General features: G+C 33.2%; 3 protein-coding genes across 4 annotated transcripts; 2 read left to right on the top strand and 1 right to left on the bottom strand.

Moving 5' to 3' along the window:
* The first annotated feature begins 1,106 nt into the window (after window positions 1-1,106).
* Window positions 1,107-8,065, top strand: LOC119838762. The gene is made up of 6 exons (XM_038364862.1): window positions 1,107-1,306; window positions 1,396-2,941; window positions 4,531-4,597; window positions 5,165-5,288; window positions 5,660-5,797; window positions 6,263-8,065. The coding sequence occupies exons 1-6, from the start codon at window positions 1,298-1,300 to the stop codon at window positions 7,886-7,888; spliced, it is 3,510 nt and encodes a 1,169-aa protein (XP_038220790.1). The 5' UTR covers window positions 1,107-1,297; the 3' UTR covers window positions 7,889-8,065.
* A 610-nt stretch (window positions 8,066-8,675) lies between these two features.
* Window positions 8,676-15,636, top strand: LOC119838812 (peptidyl-alpha-hydroxyglycine alpha-amidating lyase 1-like). 2 transcript variants are annotated; one of them, XM_038364932.1, is made up of 8 exons: window positions 8,676-8,904; window positions 8,978-9,068; window positions 9,282-9,519; window positions 10,046-10,174; window positions 10,754-10,905; window positions 11,397-11,594; window positions 11,774-12,058; window positions 13,358-15,636. In XM_038364932.1, the coding sequence occupies exons 1-8, from the start codon at window positions 8,815-8,817 to the stop codon at window positions 13,507-13,509; spliced, it is 1,335 nt and encodes a 444-aa protein (XP_038220860.1). In that variant the 5' UTR covers window positions 8,676-8,814; the 3' UTR covers window positions 13,510-15,636. The 2 variants fall into 2 exon arrangements, with proteins under 2 accessions (XP_038220860.1, XP_038220861.1); XM_038364933.1 differs by lacking the exon at window positions 13,358-15,636 and adding an exon at window positions 12,403-13,276.
* A 2,041-nt stretch (window positions 15,637-17,677) lies between these two features.
* Window positions 17,678-21,441, bottom strand: LOC119838859 (protein RRNAD1). The gene is made up of 6 exons (XM_038365001.1): window positions 21,310-21,441; window positions 20,759-21,201; window positions 19,974-20,376; window positions 19,651-19,760; window positions 19,077-19,252; window positions 17,678-17,788 (listed from the first exon to the last, which is right to left on the bottom strand). Exons 1-6 carry the CDS (start codon window positions 21,400-21,402, stop codon window positions 17,703-17,705), a joined length of 1,311 nt encoding a protein of 436 aa, XP_038220929.1. The 5' UTR covers window positions 21,403-21,441; the 3' UTR covers window positions 17,678-17,702.
* Between the last annotated feature and the right edge of the window lie 222 nt (window positions 21,442-21,663).

Raw genomic sequence — 21,663 nt, 5'->3', positions numbered from 1 at the left:
ACAATTTAAATTGTTCGAATAGTGGAGGAGGAAATAGACGAAAGCGACACCTCAAAATATGACTTTTTACTAATATAAGGCTTTTCGGACGGCCTCTGCGCTCTCGTTTTATTCTTACCGCACGGATTGCGGGGTAAGGGGAACGCGGGGAGGATTTGCTTACACGTGACATAATATATGGAAAAATTATGTGGTAGTTCATAGTAGTTACCATAGCGGTTTAAGCACATTAGTATTGTAAAAGTTATTGATAAACACTTTTTATATTGGTATATTTTATACGTGCTGTGTGTAAAAATATGTAGATAAATTAATAAAGTACCTAACACGCAAATGTGATATTATGACACCGAAACGGAAAATTTTGGCAAAACGGAAAAAAATAAATAAACCTTTTTAAGGGACAATGACAATCTCAATACTACAAACTTTAGGGTTAAAACTAGATAATTTTTTTTATTCTTAGGTATACATGTTATTAAATCTATACGTTATGCAAATGTCATTTCCAAGTTTCGGTATTTTCCCGGTATCATGCAATGTATGTAATGTGTTTAATATAAATTTCAACTCATCTGAAAATATACAAAATTTAACGGTATGCAATGTAACTAGTTCATTTTGGTTAATACAATTGTTAAGAGCTATGAAATCTTATTAGTAAATCCATGGAAATTCTTATTGCATTTCAATAAAGCCAAAATAAAATAAACCGTTATTGAAATACAAAAGATTTTCAAAGTACCTACACAAATCGTAGTTGACGTTTGATACAAAATGGACCCAAAAGGTAATTTCTATATTCCTGTTGTTAGTCGTAATCGCACATTATACAAAAGTAATCAAAAGTTTGAGACTATATAGATATTAAATATATGTAAACGTGGAGAAACTTGACCTCATTTACGTCAATGTATTTATTGAATAAGTGCAATAATTCTTGGACACTTCAAATACCTGGGTACTTGTTTGTCCCAAAACATTATTACATATATCATTTCAACAAATTGTTCAAAATTAATAATTATCCAGATTTCTGAGTCGTTTTCTTTTTTAGTCTTCATATGATTGTAAATATTCATTATCTGTTATTTAAATGTCATTTTAATCAAACGTCATTTCATAAATCATAGCAGTCTCGAAATGGAGTGTCAGACGTGTCCATAACAAATACAAATCCGTTTTAAGTTCTTGTGATTTCTGTGATGCTATCTATTGCTTGATAACAGCCTGAAAACGTTTTCGATTATGTACATTTCTTGTAAACCCCTGTTTCTGCAACATTCGCGTCAAAAATATGGAAGAGGTAGGTGTTGAGGTTATTGTATTTTTGTTGTGTCACAATATTTGTGTAAGAGCGCATGGATATTTTGCAATGGTGTATTTTGGTTTCAGGAGCTTAGCGAGAATGAATTGGAGGAGCGTATGTACTCTACTCTACATTATGTAGACGACACTCAGGCTAACAGTACGGACAGTTTGAACGCAAAAGATGGGGAACAAATTGACATCGTCCCTCGCAGTACCGTGCGTCGCTATTGGCGTACCAGTGGGGACCAAAATACACAATATCGAAAAGTAAATTCCCCACAAACAACAGCAAACAACACAGAAAAACAGCAACAGAATCCAAAACTAAATGAAGCAAAGCAACAAAAATTAAATCAACAAAACAATAATCAATCAAAATGTAAACCTTCAGAAATAAACCCATCAAAATCCAAACCCGAAGAAAAAGATCAACCGCCTAAAGAGGAAAAATCTAATTTGTCAAATGAGACAGCAGATTTGTCCATATTTCAACAACCAGTATCAAAAAATTTAAAGAAAACAATTGAAATATTGGATATAGATGATGATTGTCGCGTAGTTGATATCCAGTCTAGTGATGAGGATGAAGTCATTGAAGTGGCCCTGCCACCTAAACCGACCATAACTATTGAGAGTTCAGATGAAGATGAAATATGTCCTGTAACCATTGTATCCCCATCTAAAGAGAATAATGGCAAAAATATCAGCGAGAGCAGGGTTTTAAGAGAAGTATCATCTAGCCCCGTCCCATCTGTGGTATCTTCTGTGTCTGATGAATTCATACGAGGAGACTGCATTGCACTAAACATATCCTCTCGACACAACAATAACCAAAGCTTTGATTTCGGTCTCCATGGCACTGATTTGCTTGGGCAGACGCCATTGAAGAAAAAGAAGAAGAAAAACAAAAATAGTGCCACATCCACACCAATTCCCAATCAAATTGTTACAAGCATAAATAATTCAGTTGATTCCTGTTTTGCAACACCTAAAAGCAAAGCCAAGAATAAGAAAAAGGCAAAAGCAAGTAAGTCACAGAAAAATATTATGAATGTGGATTGTTATGATTCAGACAGTAATCTCTCTTTAATTGAATCAAACAAATCTTACACAGTAACTGAAAAGAGTTTCCCAAGTGCAGATGTATATGAATCAGATTCAAATCAATCCGTGCAAATTAAGGTTCAAAGCACAAAACATCAAGAGATATCAAGCACTGAAGTTGACAGTTCAGATGGTAGTGTCACTGATAAACCAGAAGAAGTAAATACAATTCCATCAAATGTTATCAATGATAGCGATGTAACTATCATTAACGATTCAGATCTGGTCGATCTGACTGCACCTGAACCAGTAATTGACGAAAATATTGTTATGGCAAATGTAACCGGATTCCCAGAGGATGATGATGATGAGCTGATTGACGTTGACAGTGCAACGAAATTAGGTTCTACTAAGATTCCAGCTATACTCTGTGAAGACCTTGACTTCGATAATCTGAAAGGAAACCAAGTGTTCAAACGACGACGTTACTCCCTTACGACACTGCGAGCTGAAATGGAAAAATTCTATAATGAAAGTTGGGGTGGAGAGAACTTTAATCATAGAGAGATACAGAAAAATATGTCACGTGAGTAATTTTCCCCTATTTACTATGAAATAATAAATAATAGTTTAAAAAAAACTAAAAAACACGCTTTAACAAAAATCATATTTTGCAAATTGAAAAATGGAATAATTTTATCAAATTAGTGTATTGTCATCGGTCCTCAATAAATCTACAAAGTTTGAACAAAATCTGGCCGTTTAAAGTGGGTCAAAATCGCGCCCAAAGAAGTCGGTTACAAACAAACATACAAACAAACATACAGGTGAAGCTAATAAAAAGCGTGTAAAAAAATTGAAATGATGATCTTACATTGAATATAAGTAGCGGAAATGTCATATACCTATAACCTATACCTAATAGTATTGTTATTTTGCACTCAAAATATTATTACATGTCCTTCTATAATCAATGTGTTAATAGAAAATATTGCATTGTCATCATATAATACATCTGAATGTCAGATTAAGTTGATTGAACCTTAAAACCTTAATGACCTTAACAAACGGAATGTGTTTATCTAAAGTCACATTATAAAGAGGAAACATTAGTGTTTTCAAACATTTGTGACTTCAAAAAAAAAGTTTTTTTAACTTTATTTACAACTTTTGACTCAGTGAACTGATTTTGAAGTTTTTATCCTTTGACACCTGGTGCTTTTGTGAAATTAATAATTGTATGTATGCTATTATGTTTTCAAATTTAATAAAAAATTCCATCACTAAGAAGCTGCACCTTCACTGAGTAAATGTTGCATGGGCGAAGCCGGGTGAACGGCTAGTTTTATAATGATAGCGTTTATCCAAGATTATTATTGATTTTTATTAAAAACAACTTGAATCTTTCTGTTGGTGATTACATTAATTGGATTTGTCTTAATGCGGTTAATATATGACATAGATCTACTGGTTGTCCCAGAAAAATTATCTGTGAAACTGTCAAAAATGCACTTAATTAGTGAAGGGGTATTTTTCATACTTTGTAGATCTATGTATACTTTTATTTTATTAAATTTTGAAGCTGATATCTTCCTTTTTGTTTTGGGGCAAAATTTTTGCTAATATTATCAAAGTTAGAAAGAGTAAAATGCTAATTCAATTATGTGCATATAAATTTGTTATTTAATAATTATTTATTAGTTTTTTTTTCTAATTAGTGTTTAATTAAAAAAAAAAACTAGCTGGATCTTTGCTTTGTTAGTGATAAAATAACGAACTAGAATCCTGCCCGCGGCTCCGACCGCATTGTCAAAACAGTAGACTGTTCCAGGTGGGATTTTCAAACAAAAACTAAATCTCAATGTAAATGATAGAGTTTCAAAATATCTTTGAACAAGATTTCATCAGTTGCCTAGTTTACGTTGATAGTGCAACAAATTAATAAACATCATGTTTATAATATTAGTTGATATTTATAAATTGACATTTGTTAATTAGAAATGAACCAAAACTGCACCAAAGCTCACTGACCATTTGATATTTTGATATGATAACAAACAACAAAAGGTTGAAGTCTGCTACCAATTACAATATCACATGGTTTAGATGTACTCGGGTTGATCAATGTATTGATATTGTATTGTTAATTGAATTTAAAATTGTAATTGATTTCAGGTGATAAGAGTCTTTGGGTGATCGACCCAAAAGATAGAATGCCGTCAATGACAAAGAGGAAAATAACGTAAGTGCTATCTTGAAATCTTACCCAATCATATTCATTTGTGAATTAAAAGTTCCAAATTTTCTTACATCGCTATTCATTGCCTAGGGCAAATTTTCTAATTCTATATGTCATTATTACACATTTTAAAACATGCTTCATGATACTGTTTACTTTCTTTTTCTATTTTAAAATAATTTACACTTATAACCTCCAAGTCTAAACATCGAGCTTTTAAAATACTGTTCTCAAATTGAAGCATTAAAAATAACCTTTTTATTAATAATGTAAAATTGTTTATTTTTTTTAGTAGAAGTCTTGTTTCAGAAAAACTCTTAGTTTGATATATAATTATGGTAATAAAATCGAATTTTAGTATTTGATTGATGTATAATGAATCTATCTGTTAGTTACATAGAGACTGCTTACTATGTATACTTATTGAAGGATTATCCTGTGAATTCATAAACCGGGCATAAATAAGCCACTTTTGTATTTGTTACTTTTAATAAATTTTATAGCTAACATCCGACGTCAATGAAATCCTTCTTTCTTCAAACCAATCACTCTAGAAAATATTTATTTCAGGTGCAATTACTGCAATCGTATAGGGCATCGAGACGACGCGTGTAAGTGGAAGCCACCGCTGTGCTTCATGTGCGGCTCCGAGGGACACTATGAGCCGAGGTGTCCGCGGAAGATATGTGTTAATGTACGTGTGTAATGGTTTTGAAGAAGAATATAATTAAAAGTATTGAAAATATGTAAAAAAAAGTAGAGTACAAAAAAAATGGCGTTGTCAGTTTTTAATTTTTATTCAAATGTGTTATACATTGGGTCAGGGGATATATATGTTTTTCGAGTGTCTAGGATAACACTAATTGTGTTATGTTTTTTTTTATACTTTCACATCATGATAGAGAAAATTAGTTTTAATTTCGGAACATAATTGGATTACTTTTAATTTTACTTTGCTTTCAAATTTATCTACATATTATCTACATAGCACAGTAACTGCAGTATATTCCACTATAGCTGTCCTGAACAAAATACCACGTCCATAAATCGTAACTCAATTTCCAGTGCGGTTCACCCAACCACATATACTCGAACATGTGCCGCAACTGTTCCAACTGGCACAACATCAATTGCAAGGAGTGTGGCCAGAACGGGCACCCGGCTAGCCACTGTCCCGATATATGGCGTCGCTACCACAATACGGTATGTTTTTATAGTTTTTCTATGGCAAATAAGTACCTTCTTATCGTGGAGGTATTAGAGTGGGGAGTTTGCAAGTTCTCCACTTTGCACTTGAAAGCGAAAGAGCAGAGGATTTCTGAAGTAGGATTGTATGTGGCCTAGTGGTTTTTTAAGTTTCGATACGGTTCCGAGAAAGAATCGGGTTCGAATCTCGTGTTAGTAAAAAAAATTATTCTTAATTTTTTCAAATAAATTCTATGGTAGCCTGTAAACGAAAATGTACAAAATTATGAAAAAAAAAACAACCGTTCTATGCTCCCTTTCCGTGTCTTTCCGCGTTGCGAGTGAAGCACCGCGATACCATATATCAACTTATACTTAGCAAAAAATCTTATATACGTGTTTCATATCGTCTAGCTAAATATCCTTCTACACGAGACGTAGTAAAAAGTAAGACAATATGTAAATGAAACTATTTTTTTACAGATTGATGTGACTCTGAAATTGGAACAAAACCTCCAAACCAAGAAGCATTACCAGCACTTCTGCAGTGGCTGCACCCGCCGTGGTCACTTGGTGCACGCCTGTCGTAACACCCTCCCCTTCTCCGGGCTACCCATTAACTCGCCCTATGTCTTTTCCTATAATCCCATATACACCAACATACCCAACGAAAACATAAATCCTAACAGGAACAAAAATGTTCAACCAGACACCACAATTGTGGTAGATTCACCAAATTCAAGAATGGATCGAAACAAGCGTCAATCGAAATCTCCCGTCGTGCACGAAACACATTTGAACAAGAAGAGGCTTACGAGTGTTTCCGAGTCGGGTGATGCCGGCAGAAATCCTAAAAGTCCCCTAATTCATAATAAAAATGCCCCCCAAAATCAAGTAGATTCCGCCAAATGTATAGTAACAAACAAAAGTTCCATTACCGAAGAGAGTAATAAAAACACAAATGTAGAGGCCGCTCCTGACTTTATCCCGATCAATAATTCAAATCATAATGAAAAGGGACAAATCATACAGGACAATGAAGTCTCGGATACGAGCGAAGTTATTACTTCCGCACGAATTTATCTAACAAGCGAAATGAAAGAAGCTTTAAAAACAGAAGAGGGTAAAAATTGGTTGAAAGAAGCTAAAGATAGAAATAAGATCACTATAGACTTCAATGATGCAGACATATTTGTGAGTATTATGGGATCCGTTGGGGACCAGGAGGCTTTCCAATCAGAACTCAGAGAATGGACTCGAAGCAAACACCTGGATCAATCTCACACAGAAGTTAATAAAAGTAAACAATACCAGCCTCAACTGTGTGTTGACATGCCTCGAAAGCGAATAACGTTATTGAAAAAAGTCACTGAAGCTCTGGAATCGTTGAATAGAAATATTGGCGATCCCAACACACTATTCAAAGAGCTAAAGTACCTGCAGAATCGTCATGGGCAACTTTTGAAAACGAAAGTGGTTAGCTCCGCACAATTAGACAACAACAGGGATAACATGAAAAGGATGATGAAAAAGCTTAACATGATATTACTTGGCCAAGCAGGACTTGCCGGTGGGATGGAACATTTGAGTAAACTTTACGATTTACAAAGGAGGCTCACCAACCTAAGACAAAACACAGTATCGAAAACTTTACGCGATGAAATTGGACAACATTTCCACAGCATATTCTCGAGTTTACCACGCGACGATTATGCAGATCTGGTCAACAAATTCTATGTTGGCCACAATAACACATTAACTTATAAGAAAAAGAATGACAAGGTGTTCAGGATTGGTCCCAAGCCGCAGAAAAAATCTGTGCTATTTGTTCCAAGGAACAGTGACGTACGAGACGCCGAGGAAACCGATAAAAATGCACCAAAAACTCGGAAACTCCAGAAATCCTTAAACAAGCTGGTATTCTATCACAGGAGACTGGTCAATTCTTCGCCTGCAGATTCGAAGTCTATAAGGACACGTCATTTTTTGGTGCAGAAACTCCACAACAATATTGCAAGATTGGGGACTTTAACCAGCATTTCGACCACAGCTGTGAAAAAATTGCAAAGAATACAAGATGAGGCGCAAATGTTCTTGTCTAATGTCTAAGATTTAGCACGTAAATTGACAGAAATGTATGCGTGACAAAACGCTCTATGCGCAAGAAAAGTGACTATTATTCCCATTCAGAGATGGGTTTATTTACCGAGTCACTTTTCTTTTGGTGTTATTGCACCTCATTGTGCATGCTGCATACTTATAAAAATAAACTTAGTATAAAGCATATAATTTATATATTTCATTTTATTAATTCCTAAAATATACCAATCCCTTAATAATACGATTACTTATGTATGATTACAATTCTATCATGCTTTTACAAAAGTCAAGAGTGCATTCCTCTTTTGAAGAGTTTTTTGGGTAATAAGATTATCATACCGATACTGAAATTAACCTTATGCTACATGTATCGGTTTTCACGAAAATATGGAGTAATTCCTAGGTACCATAGTGGTTAAAATCAGAGTCCCAATGTACAAGGTTTGTAATAAATACTACCTATTTTACTACTAATAGCCCTCATTAGTTTACCAGTTTTCTGGACAAGTCTTATTTGTCTGATCATACATAATATACACATAATATTTTTTTCTTATAACTTCGTATGACGTTATAACAAATTTCATGGTACTTAAATCGGTATCGGTAAAATCCATAAATATATGACATGCATAAACGTTTCCATAGCTACGTCCAGTGTTGCTAAGACTTTAGCCCATTTCGGGCAGGATTCTAGCCTTTTATAATAGAACCAGAGAAACTTTTCAGCATTTCGCGATTACACGCTTTCCAGAAAAAGAAGGTGGCAACACTGGCTACCCACTACGTCATCACTCACCATTTCATCTGTCAGTCAGCAGTCACGATTTTATCTCGTTAAGTTTATTTTATTTGCGATAACAATAAATTGAGAATTCGTTATTTGAAGAAAATCAATTGGATACAGTTTTAATGATTCAATAAATGTAACCATTATGTGGAAGTTTAGTGTTTCTATATCTAATTACAAATTAGAGAAATTGTTTATCTTATTATGGCTCCTAAAATTTGTTTCTGCTCGTAGAGTATGTATCGTTATATTATCAATAAATAAATCCGTTTTACCTTTTATGCCTAACGTTTTATAATTACTTCTAGTATCCAGAAGATGGATATTTCTCAAGGAATTATTTTGACGACCGGGAACAATACGCTAAAGTAGATGCTGCTCTTGAGAAACTTGTCCACTGTAAGTTTGTTTACCATTATCATTTCATCAATATAAAAACAATTATACTAATTACTAATAACAGCGATATTAATTAATTTTATTTAACAGTATACAATGGGATATATTTCGAATTTTTAATAAATTATTATCTTTTTTCGTCACATCTGTTTTTTATTACTTCGCTATACTTTTATACATGTGTATAACTATTTTATATTGAAAACTTTTTAGCACCACAATGGGTGAACGATTGGCCAGATCCCACTGTGAAAATGGGCCAAGTGTCGGGAGTAGCCATAGATTCTTCTGGGCAAGTTCATGTCTTCCATAGAGCCTCAAATGTATGGGATGCAAGCACATTCAATATAAGGAATGTGTATCAGGGTATAGGAGAAAATGCAATTACCAGTCCAACAGTTTTGGTGTTTAATAGTACTGGTGAATTAGTGGACTTGTGGGGAGAAAATCTGTGAGTAGATCTTGTAATTAATAATTAATTGATTTGAAATATTGATACTAATTATAAAGCTGAATAGCTTGTTTGTTTGAACATCTTAAATGTGGAAACTACTGAACCAATTTAAAAATTAGTTCACTATTGGGTATTTATGTGATCTCCATATATTGTATATGAATTGAGTTTGTCATGATTTTCATACTTTTCGATTGAGATAAATCTTATTCAGTATTTTGTTCTGTATCAGTACCTTAATTGTGAATGTGCTTTATTTATTTTTTGTTTTATCCATAACTTATTTTAACTTTTGCTTCATGATATATATAAAGTAATTAAGATTTTAATGACTTTAACTAAATTGCTTATAAAAATTTATTACTCCTTTAATAGGTATATAAAAATAATTTTTTACAATTACACCCACTACAAAGCTATAATATTTTTCGTTTCATTATTTGATGTACAAAAGTTAACAGTACAATTAAACAAATAAGCTGGTGATATAAAACATTCAACTAGTCATATTGTTTTTGTACAGATTCTATATGCCGCATGGAATTACTGTAGATGCATCAGGGAATGTGTGGGTGACAGATGTGGCCCTACACCAAGTATTTAAGTTTACACCTGACAATAGAAAGGTGCCTGCTCTCAAACTTGGGGAGAAGTGAGTACCAATGATTTTAAATTTTATAAGCGTTTCTTGCTTTGCCCACATAGACAAAGAAAAAATAAACACTAAAAAAAAATAGACCAGACTAGGGGTTTTACGGATGTAATTCTCGTTCCAGTAAGATTTCCAACAAAAAAACTATCCTTTGACATTTCTAGGGCTTCAAAGTGTCTTTGTATCAAATTTCATTTCAATGAGTTAGACGCGATGAAATAACAGAGTTACTTTCGTATTTATAACAATAATAGAGGTTAAAATTGCCAATGTTCAGATTCGTTTAACTAGTAAATCTTCCACATAGCCAAGTAGGTGTTTATTTATAAACAGAAATTCTTATCAAGGGACTAAATAAATGAACCCTTCTTGACACTGTCTGTGTGATATGAAATTGTCTCTATATAGTTAATTATATACAATCTTGTGACATACATAGTTTCTTTGTATTTATTTTTGCAGTTTATTATATCTAATGCAAGCGCAGAGAAATCCAACAACCTACCATTTAAATACTTTGTTCCACCTTAAAATAATAATTTGTGTAACTAATTACTGACCCAACACTATTTTCTATAGATTTGTGCCTGGCGATGACGACGACCACTTCTGCAAGCCGAGCGCAGTGGCCGTGCATTCTAGTGGTGACTTCTTTGTAGCGGATGGTTATTGTAACACAAGGATCATTAAATACAGAGCAGACGGGACTAAGATACTGCAGTGGGGACGACGTAAGGCAAATTTTGTTATAACATATCTGATGGTTTAGTGTAGGTGCGGAAATATAATTAGTAGAGTTACTTTCGCAATTATAGCAATAGTGGGTATTATATGGGTGAGGTAGATAGTGTGTTTACAAATTGAAAAACCGTAAACCTCGATATTCTTGCAGTAGCAAGTAATGATAATAAACTGTATGGTGGCAGTAGCCACCACATAGTTTATTGTCATTACTAAACAAAGTCGCTTTCTCTGTCCCTTTGTCCCTATCTATGCTTAAATCTTTAAAGCTACGCAACGGATTTTGATGGGGGTTTTTTTTATTGACAGTGTGATTCACGAGGTAGGTTTAAAAATTTTATATGTATATTAACATGTATTAAACTACTCCGAATTTAATGCGTGCGAAGGCGCGGGCAAAAAAAATATTTTTATTTCTTTTTTTTCTTAATTTTTAGTTTTATAGCATTGAAATACTTTTATATATTTTTATTTCTTTCAGGCTCTGGTCAAACACCGTTCACCCTTAACGTGCCACATGCTTTAACGATAGCTGAAGACAAAAACGCTATATGCACCGCTGATCGAGAGAGGGGCAGGATCGCTTGCTTCCGGGCTGATAACGGGACGTACATTCACTCGTATTCCCATTGGCTGATTGGACGTCGACTATTCAGCGTGGCCTATTCGCCTATACAGGGTGAGATTTTTTTTGGTGATGTTTTATGTAGTGAATAAATATGGGGTTTAGTCTGTTCTTCTATTATTTTTTTTTATTATATATATTTACGGGATAGTAGAGGAATCTGGTTTAATCTTAAATACGCTTATTTGCCTAATTTATTATTAGTAAGTACTATTAATCATAAATTATTGTAGGAGGACGTCTCTATCTGGTCAATGGGCCATCCCTCAGTGCCAGTATACCTGTTCGGGGCTATGTCATAGAGTACACATCCGGCCGTCTCATACAGACCTTCGCACCAGGCGATGCGTTCAGAAACCCGCACGACGTCGCCGTATCGCCAGATGGCAGCACTGTCTACGTCGCAGAACTAGACCCGTATAAGGTGTACAAGTTTGTGGATGATACGTTGAAAAATGAGACCATTGTTAGTGATGTTACAACTGAGGCGGTTCCCGCTAAGCCTACGGCCACAGTTGGTAAGTTGGTTTGAGTGGTTTTTTTGGAACACCCTGTTTACATTGGTGGGTTTGTTGTATAGTGGTATGGTGTTAATTGTATTTCATTTATATTTTATACAATTATTGTAGTGACAGAAAAGGTTAAGTCAATTTTTATCCTTTTGGATAAACAATTTATATAATTATGTAGTCTGTAGAGTATGTGTCTAAAATATTTAAACGCACAAAATGTAACAAAAGACAACATTTTGAAGATCTCAGTAATTTTTTTTTTTATTATTTTAAGAATCTTTTGATTTTTTTACACTCTTGTCATCTATCTATAATTTCAAAAAGTAATACAATTTGTATTTTGTATTAAGATATAACGTGGTCGCCAAGAACGGCTGTTAGTGACTAACCGCGTCCGCGAACGTTAGCGTGGTTAGGTGGGGGTAAGCGTGACAGGTGGGTGCAGGTAACCTTTGGCACGAACTGTATAAACTAATTGATCAATTACTCTAGTAGGCAATCTAACTAATTGATTGCTTAAAGGACTGTGGGGTGATCTTAGCATGACACAAATTGCATTATTTATTAACTGAATGATAACGACCGTTAATGACAAACCCGCGCATGCGCAGAGGAGAACAGCTGAGAGTTGAGTCAGTCAGTTACATGTGCACTATTAGTTTCCCACCAATGTCTGTTACTTTATTTTCTTTTTTTATCCGTGATTAAAAGTAATTTAATTTGAAAAATTATGGGTGGAATCGTGCGTAACTTTGGCTTAACAATTAATTGAAGATAATATACAGACTGCATATTAAATCGAATACAGATAGTATAATTTTATAATTAACATCGAGTCCACTATAGTTGCTTTGTCCTGTTCGCACTATGTGTAATGATCCTTGCTAAAGATTGGTATTTTGTTTATAAATATATAATCTATCACACGATCGCCTCGAATGGCCGTTAGTAACTAACCCGCACGTCCCTAGAATTAAGAGGTGTAAGCGTATCGAGTTGGTGGAGGCATTATAATGGTCGTGTGTTAATTTATTTATTTAGGACAACTTACAATACATTTTTAAAACATGAAGTATATAAATAGTTAAGCCGATTGTTGTTCTAGTCACAAGTTACCACGGTTTGATATCGCACAGTAATGCGTACATAAACATTTAATTACATATTTTGCTTAATCAATTTATGTGTGTTGGAATAAAAACTGGGAAAAGTAATCCAACTTAAAAAATTAAGAGTATTAATTATTCCAAGTCCCATCCGCTCTATACTCGTATACGATCTCTGTACGGCATAACCACCTGGCAGAGGTAAGCGGCGTGAGCGTGGCCGGCGGGTGGGAGTGGGGCGGCGCGCTCGGCGGCGCGCTGGGCGCGGGCGGCGCCGCGCTGCTCGCGCTCGCCGCCGTCGCGCTGCTCAACGCGAGGAACCGCGGTAAGCGATACACCGACGAGCGGTAGGGTTGCCACTGCGCACTTTTAGCGGGTTACAGCACTCGCCAATCTTTATAACCGCAGTGTATTTAGCCGGTACGAACTGGCGCATGGTACGCACAGTCGCCTCCACGCGCCGCGTACGACCCGCTGATTTTTTGTGTTCTGCACAGCGTAATGTGGCTAGGTTCGGAGCGGTCATAAAGTTTGGCGAGAGCTTTGTCATGGGTATTTCATTGTTGAAGCATGTATCGTGTAATGGTGTAACTTATATACTATAGAATTTTATTAAGATGATGTGGTAGTTCACTAAGGTTGAACGTAGAGTATGTGTTTTGTTGGTAAGAGCTGATCATGTAGCGCATTACAGAGACTTATGTCTCTGAGCTGCAAATATTTTATGGCATATTAATTATTTTTAACGTCTGAAAATGTACCACATTTTACTTCACGACTACTATTTAATTTTTTTTTTTCTTGAATATGTCAAAAACTTACGGACTCACGGAACGTGCTAAACGAAATTATTTTCAAATTGAATAATTATTAAATCCAATAACAACACTATGCTCTAGTTCACTAGAGCAAGAGACGACGATTATTTGGTTTACTATGGCAACAATACAAAATAAATGTGATAGTTTATACAAAAATTTGTGGCAACCCTAACAAACACACAAAACCGTCACAAATTGTACCTTCATCCTTTTAATAAGCAATGTAATGTTGTTTTAAATAAAATATAAAGATAAAATTCTTAAGACATAAAGGTGTTAAAATACGCATTAGTAGATATTGCATAGTAATTAAGGGTTAATAGTGACTTTTTCGAAACATTCCATTCGGTTTAAAAGTATGAATTGGAAAAATTCTAGTTCCATAACAGATTTAATTCATTGCTTTCGATTGCAGAAGATATTTTTTATAAAAAAAAAAGGTGTATGTGCGATTCACACACGATAGAAGTGAAACTTCAGTAAATCGACAAAAGAACGAAGTATGGAACAAAGAGGAGAGACCGATAATATAAAATAGTATGTATATTTCTGTCTCTTTCTTTGCCGGCTTCATTCTACACATTTTTGAATTTGTGTCTCTTACCTGTCGTTTTTCCGTTGCATCAGGTTTGAAATCACAACGATTCTAAAGAAGTTTCACTTCAAAAAGTGACTTTATTTTCACCCAATACATTGATATTACCTTATTCTATTACTTAAATTGGTTTTCAATCTATAGATATATAACCAATAACAAATGCAATTAAAGATAAATATGATAACCTTTAGCTTTTGCACAGAGTGTTTCAAGGAAACAACAAAATATGTTATTATCGTATTAATCTCGTTGCTTATTAAATGATATGTTTATTATAAGTTATCACACCACATACAATTGTGATGGGCGCATAAATTCTGTATTCTGTGATCTGTCAATTACACACATGACGGTTTAAATGCTTACTACAATTGATGATATATACAACAATTATTATCACATTAAAAATGTTTATAATGCCATTTGTGTAATTGGAACATAATTACTTTTAGATTAATGTCTTGTACACAAATTGAATAGGTAATTTTTGCCTAATGCACAATTTTGTTTGCATGCCTGTAACCAGTTCCTTATTTATTATTTTTTCTTTATCACGATCGATGTTCATGGTCATTCCAATTTCAAAAAAATGTATGTGTTTTTTATGTTTATTTTTTAATATTTTTCATGCAAATGCATAACTTGAAAAGTGTTTGCAACTATATAAATTGAATTCATGGGTTTGGAGTACATTGACTAGAAGATACATTGTATTTTTTTTTAGTTATTAAATAATATAGAATGTCATTCATCATGCTATAGCTAAGAATGTAATCTGAATTATATGAATCGTTAAATTTATGATCTCTTAAAGTTGATCTGATAATCATATATTTTTACTTAATATTGGTTTTTATTGTAATTAAATAATGGAATTATTCAAAGAATAAAACAACGTAGAATTAAATCTATTTTAATTATGTTGATTTTTGTTTGTTTCTTTTATTTTTTTTTATTTAAACGAACCTGTTTATTTGTAAGGTTTGACTTCGTCCAAGTTATTCGGTATTTGTAATTGTGATTGTAGCTTATTTAATGAAATATATTTATTGTGAAGCTTTTTGTGTTTTTATTTTTATTGCACCTTTTGCATGTCAGCCTTCTTGTTTATTTTATTTTATTTTGAACATTAAGAAAGCACTTCGAACAAAATTATGATATTGACAAGGAATTACGAAGTTACAATTTATTAGCTGTAATATTATCTAGGTATGACACCTATATTGGGAGTTAGATATTACGAGTATCTATATTATAACTTTTTTTGTTAAAGAAATATCGAAATATTTGTTTTAAATATATCGTTCAAATATAGAAATGAGTTTTTTATACATTGCAAGTTCCATTATTTGGCATACCTTAAAAAAATCAAACAAAAATATTGGATATATTCAGAGAAAAAGATTTGATATAGGTCGTAAAGGTGTATCTCGTCGACGATGGGAATACGGCCACGGTGAGTTCAAATTGCGGAGGCTTCTAGATCGACGACGATTCACGCGAGTGCATTCCGACGATTCCGATGAAGAACCCGCTCCAATGCTGCCAACACACCCGCCAGCTAACGCCTGATCCTACATGACTCAAGCACAATAGGCCACGACACGCTTGAAGAGCAAATACTGATTCAAAATTCAAAATAATACATTTTAATATTTTGTTACTGGCAATTCGTGACTGCCAAATTTTGGAGACGTGTATAAATTTTGGCCAAGTGTTGTTGAAAACGTATACCGGTCAAAACTGCTTGTTGATTGGTTATACAGTCAACGTCATGGGCCCCCAGAAATTTTTGAATTCAAATAATTTAACGTTTTTAACGACAATGGGCTTAGGGCTAAATAATTTGTACTGGATTAATATTTTGCAGATAAGATATGGGTTTTTAAATAGGTATTTTAAAGACTAAAGGATTGGGCCCACCGTAGATAGTTCAATAATGTAGTTTTGAGTACTAAACGTACAGTCGTTAAAATACTGTTCTCAAAATTACTAATTATTATATTTTAGTGGAAATGTATTTTAAGTTAATTTGATATAAAATTAGCTTCGTCTAATCGATGTCTAGCAAAATAAATATTGTGTTAGGTAAGGAAACTGTAACTGTTAACTAGTACAACTATTTTTCGTATACATGTACCTAATAATAAGTGCTGATAGATAAAGCTTCTTACATATCCATATATTCCTACTTATTTGGGCCTTTATATCCAATATCTCGTGGCCTTTTTACATTTAATTACCTTATTCTTAATTCTATCTATCTAATTTTCCGTGACGCCTAACTTTTTCCCCTTCTAATTCATTTGCCATTCTCGATTGCAGTAGCTTACTTTCGTTAGTTACAGTTATATGTCGATTTGTCTTTGATCTGATTCTTACAAATCGACTGATACTTTTATCTTATATCAGAAAAAAGCACGTTTAATCAAAGAGGCTCCTTAAAGAAAATTTGCTTGGTAGTAATCAATTGTAAAAATGACCCCGAGATTCTGGAAGATTATCTAGAGTTTATCTACATGTAAATATCCGATAAATAACTATAGCTAATGTTTAAATGAATGGCTCAGAAAGAATAGAGTAAATTTATGTAATTTTAATGTAACGTAATGTCTTAGGCTAAGCGCTTTAATACATAAAGTTCCAATTCTATCGACTTCAAAAAATCTTGTCAATTCGCTTCTTTCGTCCGACTCGATGATTTTATGGTCAAAGAACAAACTATTTAGATTAAGTAAAATCTACAACAGTAACACTGGATACAACTCAACCGCTCTTTTATTACATCTATATTTTTCAAAAATACACTATATTTTAGGTACATAATAAAATATAATATGCCTGGTGTATGTGTGATTGAAAATGCTGTTTTATGACAAAATGATCGCCTTTAAGCTTGTTATTAATAAGTGGTAGGTACCTTCTTAGTATTGTCAATCCAGACGAATTGAGTTATGGATATATTTTGCATAACGCTCTAGTTTTAAGTCATTTAATCTTATTTTAACATACGCTAGTTAAGTATGTTATGACCACATGCGTTTGAATCAGTGAGAATGGAACATATTATAGGGAAGACAATTTTAAATAAAAGATGAAGTATAATTGTATGCATTTATTTTTAATCACACGACGTTTTTTCTGCCGATCATGACGTGGTTCCTTGGAGAAATATTAGGATCAAATACCGGATGTACTTCGCAGTGAATACCTGAAATGTATAGATAATCTTTTTGTAGGTAATTCTGATAGTAAATTGTTAAATATTATTTGTATTTTATTGTATGTGTATGTAGCAAATGGCATGTATTTTAACTCCTCTAATAATTAAGTCGGTGTATACTTAAATGTGCCAAGTGCCAAAACTATTGTCACTGCTGCTTTTGTCGCCTTAATAACAACCTCATTCCAATATGGACTACCACAATAAAAATATGGATAAAAGAATATTTATGGCAACGCCTTGCGACGCCACTTGCCAGTACAAATAATGATAATTGTCTTGATCCTGGCATAGTTTTAACGAATTTATATTGAACGTTATACGGATAACGTATTGTGTATATAATATCGTTAAGTTGCGATTTTCCGATACATTATTAAGTAAAAAACCGTTAAATCCGTATCTAAATGTGATAATTGAAAACACCACCGTATAAAAACTATATTATTGGTACCTATATAGAAAAATACGTATTAACGTAACATTCAATACCAATCGATTTATAATAATAATAATTAAACTATACTTTTTTCAACCGTAACTTTACGGCCACATTAATATATTGCAATATTTGACCATTTTTTAAAGAGATCCTATTTTGATTTCCATATATATAATAATGTTGAAATATGTATATATTTATGTTTGTATATTAAAAAATGTGAAATGTCATGTATCTAATAAATGTTATATTATATTACAATCTCTTTATTTCATACTAGTATCTAAATCAGCCCAAACAGTTATATCAAATTGAAAAAAAAAATTGCGATCATTACTTTACAGCTAAAGTTTATATGTACCTACATATTTTAACTAGATGCGCCCCGCGGTTTCATCCGCGTAAGTCTGTATCACGTTCCAGTTTCAGTTGTACAGCTAGCTATCTACGTACCAAATTTCATTGCAATCGGTTCAGTAGTTTTTGCGTGAAAGAGTAACAAACATACACATACACATACATTCATCCTCACACTCTTTCGCATTTAAAATATTAGTAGGATATAAATATGTTTTAAAATTATAACGATCTATTGTCACACAACTCAACACATAAAAGCATAGTTTTCCAAGTAAAAAAAGACGAAAAATTAACTTTTAAACAAAAACCTAAATCGCCTACAAATAGTCAGAACAAGACCAAAATTTAGCTACCATATAAAAAAATAATCATCAAAATCTGTTGACCTATTTGAAAGCCTAGGCAGAAATGCCGAAAAAAATACAGTCTAAACGATAACCTCCCTTTTTTCAAGTCGGTTAAAAATAAACTCACCGTTCTCCATCATATAATACAATCTGTCCAGCAATATCACAGTTTCCACAAGGGGAGCTAACACAAGTCGCAGCGTGTACAGCACCACAACGCGTTTCCATTGGGCGAGGTCGGCTGTGCTCTTCGAGGTGTCCATCGTTGGTACTGATAATCTACCCAGTGCTATTTTGCTGTAGCTGTAATTAACCGTTTGTTTTATTGGATAAAGAAAAAATCTAATACAAAAAGTGCAAAAATTTACAAAAAATATAGAAAAATTTCTCGTTAGGTACAAACCTAACGAGAAATTTTTCTATATTTTTGTACTTTGACTAGCTATTCGATAAAAGTTAAATTTATTCTTGACATTATTAAAAAAAATACTATCTATACTGAAAAATCACGAGGCGGGCTTCGAATCCGCGTCTTTTCGCCAAACCTTAGCAAAAAAATTCTCAATATAATTTTCATTAAAGATCGTCATGCTCATGATTCTCATGCATATGTTATCATTATACATCTTATGATATAAACAGATTTCATTATTTTAGTTCCTAAAAACATTTTCTCTTTTATCACAGATATTTGGAATTACCTTTCAAAAGTCATGTTGTCTGTATGTTTAACGCTCCTGATGGGTGAATGGCGCAGTTTTGGATCATGTTCCACCAAGACCCTTTCAAGAGCTGCTCGGAATGCATGTACCTGGTAATGAGAGATGTCTTAATCCCTAATAAGAAAGTTTAGTTGGACGAAATCATGTTTAGATATGGTTAAAGTAATGTTCAATTTGTATAAATGAAAAAATAGTTCAATTAAATTTTTTTTTCATTAATTTGCCTTTTTTATCAAATATTATTGCTATGACGTAATTCTCCAAAATTGCTATTTTTACAAATTCATCAACATAATACTCACTTTTAAATCATTATAATCTCCTTTACAAAGCTTCTCACAATATGCTTCAATAGCGTGACATGCAATCTCTCTACTCGCATATGATAGTTCATAATCCCGTCCCATCAAATATTTGCTCATAGGATAGCCATCGCTACTAAGTTTCATATAACAACAACCAACAAGGCAGATAAATTGAGCTCTGTTGCATTGTACAAAGTATTTTAATAATAAAGGCCCCAGATTGCCACAGGGGTGCAGGCCTATAAGACCATGATTGTGAATTGTCTCTTTCAATGAGAGAGTTTCAAGCTGATCAGCACTGGAGAGTGTCTCATTACAATGAATGGGTCTTGGAAAATTGGTTATGTTGTCAATATTGACATATTTCTTCGCTGTGTACTCCAATTCCAAGTCAAGTTTCCTAAAAATATTCCAAATAAGATGTTATCATTATGACTTGCATAATAAGAAATACCTAAATATATACATAATCACATATGCAGATTGGAACAAGGCTGAGTATTGTCAAAAAACCTTATAGCTCTGATGAGTTTGATCATTATACTTCTTAATAGCTTAAGAAAGTTGTTAAAGGGCCCCAGTTTTTATTAAAAAAGCAAGTATGAATTAATTGTTTATTTAATTATTTATTTAATTGTTTATTTAATTGTCCATTTTAATAAATTATATCAGCAATCAACAAAATGAAAAGCATTGCTTGCTCTTGAAACAAGACTAGAATAGTTAGAAATAAAATAAACACCAATTAATAAAGCCCTCATATACATACCAACTGTACAGACCTAGCTTCATCAGTCAATTGGCTTTGACATTCTATTCCAACAGTTTTCAGACCATAATTGTATGACAGCATTCGTACCAAGTGTCCCAAGCCTGATCCAAAATCTATAACAGCATCACAGCCACTGGTTATGGCCACATCATTCACAACATTTGCCATCAAACTGATTTCATGGCGTTTCTTCAATTTCACATGTTTTAAAAACATATTTCTCAATTTCTGATTATTTACAATATCCATATTTTTACTGGAACACTCATAACTGCTCTTCCTTGGCAAACTCATGCTTTTAACAAATTTTACAAGAGCTAAAAAAGATAAAGGGAACAAGTGCTTTGTGGGATGATCCTGAAGCATGTATCCCAAAGTCTGTGGGTCTATATCGTGAAAACTGTCTCGCCAAGATTGAGGTAACATGCCCCAATGATTATCAACGAAAAAATCCTGCAAAATTAAAATATCCATAAAGAACAAAATTTAATAAACACAATTAGTTACTTCGCATTCCATTCAGTATACAAGAATTAATCTTAAAAACTGTGAATAACTTACCAAAACATACAAATCCAAAAGCCATTTGTAAGTTTGCACCACTTTGACTGCTGCATCAATAGCTGCCCTCACATTTTCCATATGGTTCGACATTTTGTACAATATATACTTTTAAGATTTCGAATTGTATTCAAATACAAAGATATTAATTCAATTTCATATTTTTTCTTTGTATTATAATTAACAGCCGTATGAAACTACTCTTTGATTTAACAACTTTATCGTTTGATTTTTAGTTTTATAGCATTGAAATGCTTTACAAACTTTATTGTTCTTTGATGATTTTGACGCTGCCTTGCCTGCGGCCAGCTGAGTATGACATATTTTAGATGGGATTACCATCAATCAAAAAAC

The sequence above is a fragment of the Zerene cesonia genome, unplaced genomic scaffold (assembly GCF_012273895.1).
Source record: "Zerene cesonia ecotype Mississippi unplaced genomic scaffold, Zerene_cesonia_1.1 Zces_u005, whole genome shotgun sequence".
Taxonomy (NCBI): Eukaryota; Metazoa; Arthropoda; class Insecta; order Lepidoptera; family Pieridae; genus Zerene; species Zerene cesonia.
This window is presented reverse-complemented; position numbering and strand designations above follow the sequence as displayed.

Coding starts and splice junctions, on each gene's coding strand:
- LOC119838762 (XM_038364862.1), top strand. Junction 2,942..4,530: donor GATACAGAAAAATATGTCAC/GTGAGTAATTTT, acceptor AATTGATTTCAG/GTGATAAGAGTCTTTGGGTG. Junction 5,798..6,262: donor GGCGTCGCTACCACAATACG/GTATGTTTTTAT, acceptor ATTTTTTTACAG/ATTGATGTGACTCTGAAATT.
- LOC119838859 (XM_038365001.1), bottom strand. CDS start 21,402: ATGTCGAACCATATGGAAAATGTGAGGGCAGCTATTGATGCAGCAGTC. Junction 21,202..21,309: donor TTTTGGATTTGTATGTTTTG/GTAAGTTATTCA, acceptor TTAATTTTGCAG/GATTTTTTCGTTGATAATCA. Junction 17,789..19,076: donor GTATTATATGATGGAGAACG/GTGAGTTTATTT, acceptor TATACATTTCAG/GTATTCACTGCGAAGTACAT.
- LOC119838812 (XM_038364932.1), top strand. CDS start 8,815: ATGTGGAAGTTTAGTGTTTCTATATCTAATTACAAATTAGAGAAATTG. Junction 9,520..10,045: donor GACTTGTGGGGAGAAAATCT/GTGAGTAGATCT, acceptor GTTTTTGTACAG/ATTCTATATGCCGCATGGAA. Junction 11,595..11,773: donor GGCCTATTCGCCTATACAGG/GTGAGATTTTTT, acceptor AAATTATTGTAG/GAGGACGTCTCTATCTGGTC.